The sequence below is a fragment of the Dermacentor albipictus genome, chromosome 6 (assembly GCF_038994185.2).
Source record: "Dermacentor albipictus isolate Rhodes 1998 colony chromosome 6, USDA_Dalb.pri_finalv2, whole genome shotgun sequence".
NCBI lineage: Eukaryota > Metazoa > Arthropoda > Arachnida > Ixodida > Ixodidae > Dermacentor > Dermacentor albipictus.
In genome coordinates this window covers 81,232,542-81,234,929 of record NC_091826.1, presented here as the reverse complement: position 1 = coordinate 81,234,929, position 2,388 = coordinate 81,232,542, and the positions used below count along the sequence as shown (strand labels likewise).

General features: G+C 44.3%; 1 protein-coding gene across 1 annotated transcript; it reads left to right on the top strand.

The window, feature by feature from the left end:
* The first annotated feature begins 608 nt into the window (after positions 1-608).
* On the top strand, positions 609-1,472 carry LOC139047049 (uncharacterized). The gene has a single exon (XM_070520990.1). It carries the CDS (start codon positions 609-611, stop codon positions 1,470-1,472), a length of 864 nt encoding a protein of 287 aa, XP_070377091.1.
* The last annotated feature ends 916 nt before the right edge of the window (positions 1,473-2,388 follow it).

Sequence of the window (2,388 nt, the reverse complement as noted above, 5' to 3'; positions counted from 1 at the left end):
CAGTCCGATTCAGTATTGAGGAAGGAGTGAGGATAGATCATGCTTAAGTTTCAGATTTGTTTCCTAATAAAACAAAACTAATACGGTAAATATCGCATTTGAAATTCAATTTCAACAGAAATTTGAGCAATATCAAGGGTGACATCATGACATAGTCAAGTTGAAGGTGAGGGAGTAAAATAAATGCTACATTAGCCTGTGTCCAAGGGCTTCAGAGTGATTATTTTTGTTTGCATCTCTCTCGCCAAAGTACTTGTCACTATCTAATGCTGTTTTGTGCATTTATTACAGAATTTTATGAATGGAAAGCAGAAGAAGAGAGCAGCCAAAACTGCTGGTTCATTTTGCCCACGGGCCCCAAAAAGCTGGCCACTGGAGAGACAAGGATCCACTATTATTGTAATAGATCAGGCCAGGCAAGGAAAAAGGAAGGTCATAGTGGCCGTCGGGAGAAAAGTCAGGGGAGCTGTAGGTCTGGTAAGTTATGTCTTTCATTTATTACTGTCACAAAGGACAGCACTCAGAGTCCGACACCTGAAGGCACCACCATAAAAGTCAGGTATCAAAGAAACCATTATGGTCATAAACCAGAAATTCAGCACTTGAGAATGAGTGAAAAGGAAAAGGCCAGCATAGCAGAGGACCTAGAACGGGGTGTGCCCATGAAAATCTTCCTAAAACGAATAAGAACATCTGTGGCATCCAAGCTGAGGCCAGTGCACTTGGCAGAGCGCACAACCCTGCATAACATAAAACGGCAGTTTAACATTGCTGCTCCTGAACGTTGTCACACTAATGACGCTGTCAGTGTGGACACGTGGGTGCTTGCGATGAAAGAAAAAGGTGAAACACTTGTCCGCCTGTACAAGGCACAAGGTGCAGTGGACCCAAGTGGTACATTTTCTTCAGCAGACTTTGCTCTTGTTCTGATTACAGAGCCTCAGAAGGAGTTACTAGAAGAATTGGGCCCTGCAGGGACTCTATGTCTTGACTCCACACATGGAACTACAGGGTACCAGTTTGAGCTGACCACTCTTCTGGTGCTAGATAAAGTAGGATCAGGTGTACCTATAGCTTATTTCATCTGCAATCGGATGAACGAGCAAACTTTGACAGCATTCTTCAAATGTCTGGAGTCGGCCATGGCCAAAAAAGTGGCCGCTAAGACATTTATGTCTGATGATGCTTCGCAATTCTACAACGCATGGTGCATTGTCATGGGTGCTCCAAAACAGAAACTTCTCTGTGCCTGGCATGTGGATAAGAATTGGCGTAAGAAGATACTCGAGTGTGTAGAGAAACAGCTAAGGCCAGATGTCTACCATAGTGTGCGGCTACTGTTAGAGTTTCTTGACGAAGAGGAATTTAAAAAGTATCTTAAAGATTTCCTTTCTAGTGAGGAAGAAAACCTGAGGGACTTCCTGAAGTACTTCAAAGACCACTATGCAGTTATGCCACAAGAGTGGGCCTAATGCTTTAGGACTAGAGCACCTGTCAACACCAACATGCACCTTGAGAGCATGCACAGGACGTTAAAGCAAGCTATGCTGGAGGGAAAACAAAATAGCGTGTGGACAAACTAAGTTCTGCCCTCATGGACCTGACTTATCATTTTTTAATGAAGAGGGCTATCCAGATGATGAAAGGGGCAAAGGGTAAGAAGCTGAGCACAATTCAGAAGAACCACAGGTCTGGCAGTGAAATGGCAGCTTGTGCCAGATTAAACGAAGATGGCACATGGACTGTGCCATCTCAGTCTATTAAAGGGCTCTCGTATAAAGTGTCAAAAGTGGGAGATGGTGCTTGCTGTCCTTTGAGCTGCAAGGAATGCGCAGTCTGTGTGCATACTTACATGTGCACTTGCTATGACCATCTTATACGCTTTACAGTGTGCAAGCACATTCACTGTGTGGTCATCGCTAATCCAACTAGCAGCGACAAGGACCACGAGAGCTCACCCGAAGAAGCATGTGAGGCAAGCCAGGCATTGCACATTGTGCAGAGTATAACAAGGCTGGAAGCAGCTAAAGCAGTGTCAAGCTCAGCACTCTTAAAAGCAAAAATGGACTCAGTCAGACAGGCAATATCAGATGGTGAAGTCTCTGAGGGTGTGGCTGAGAAGGCAAACAAGTTGTTTGAGCCAGTTTTCATGCTTTTTGAAAGTGACCGAAAAAGAAAGATGCCAGACCATTCAAATGAACCAGCGAACAAAAAAGTTGTGCACCAGTCAAGATTTCACTCTACTAGAAAACCTAGATTGTCACAGCCATCATCTAGCCTTTCAAGGCCCACTGAAGCTCAAAAGGAAGTCCTTAGATGACAGCTTACGAACAGCAGCATAGAAACTGAAGAAATAACCACTTCAGCAGGGCACGATTACTGGTAACA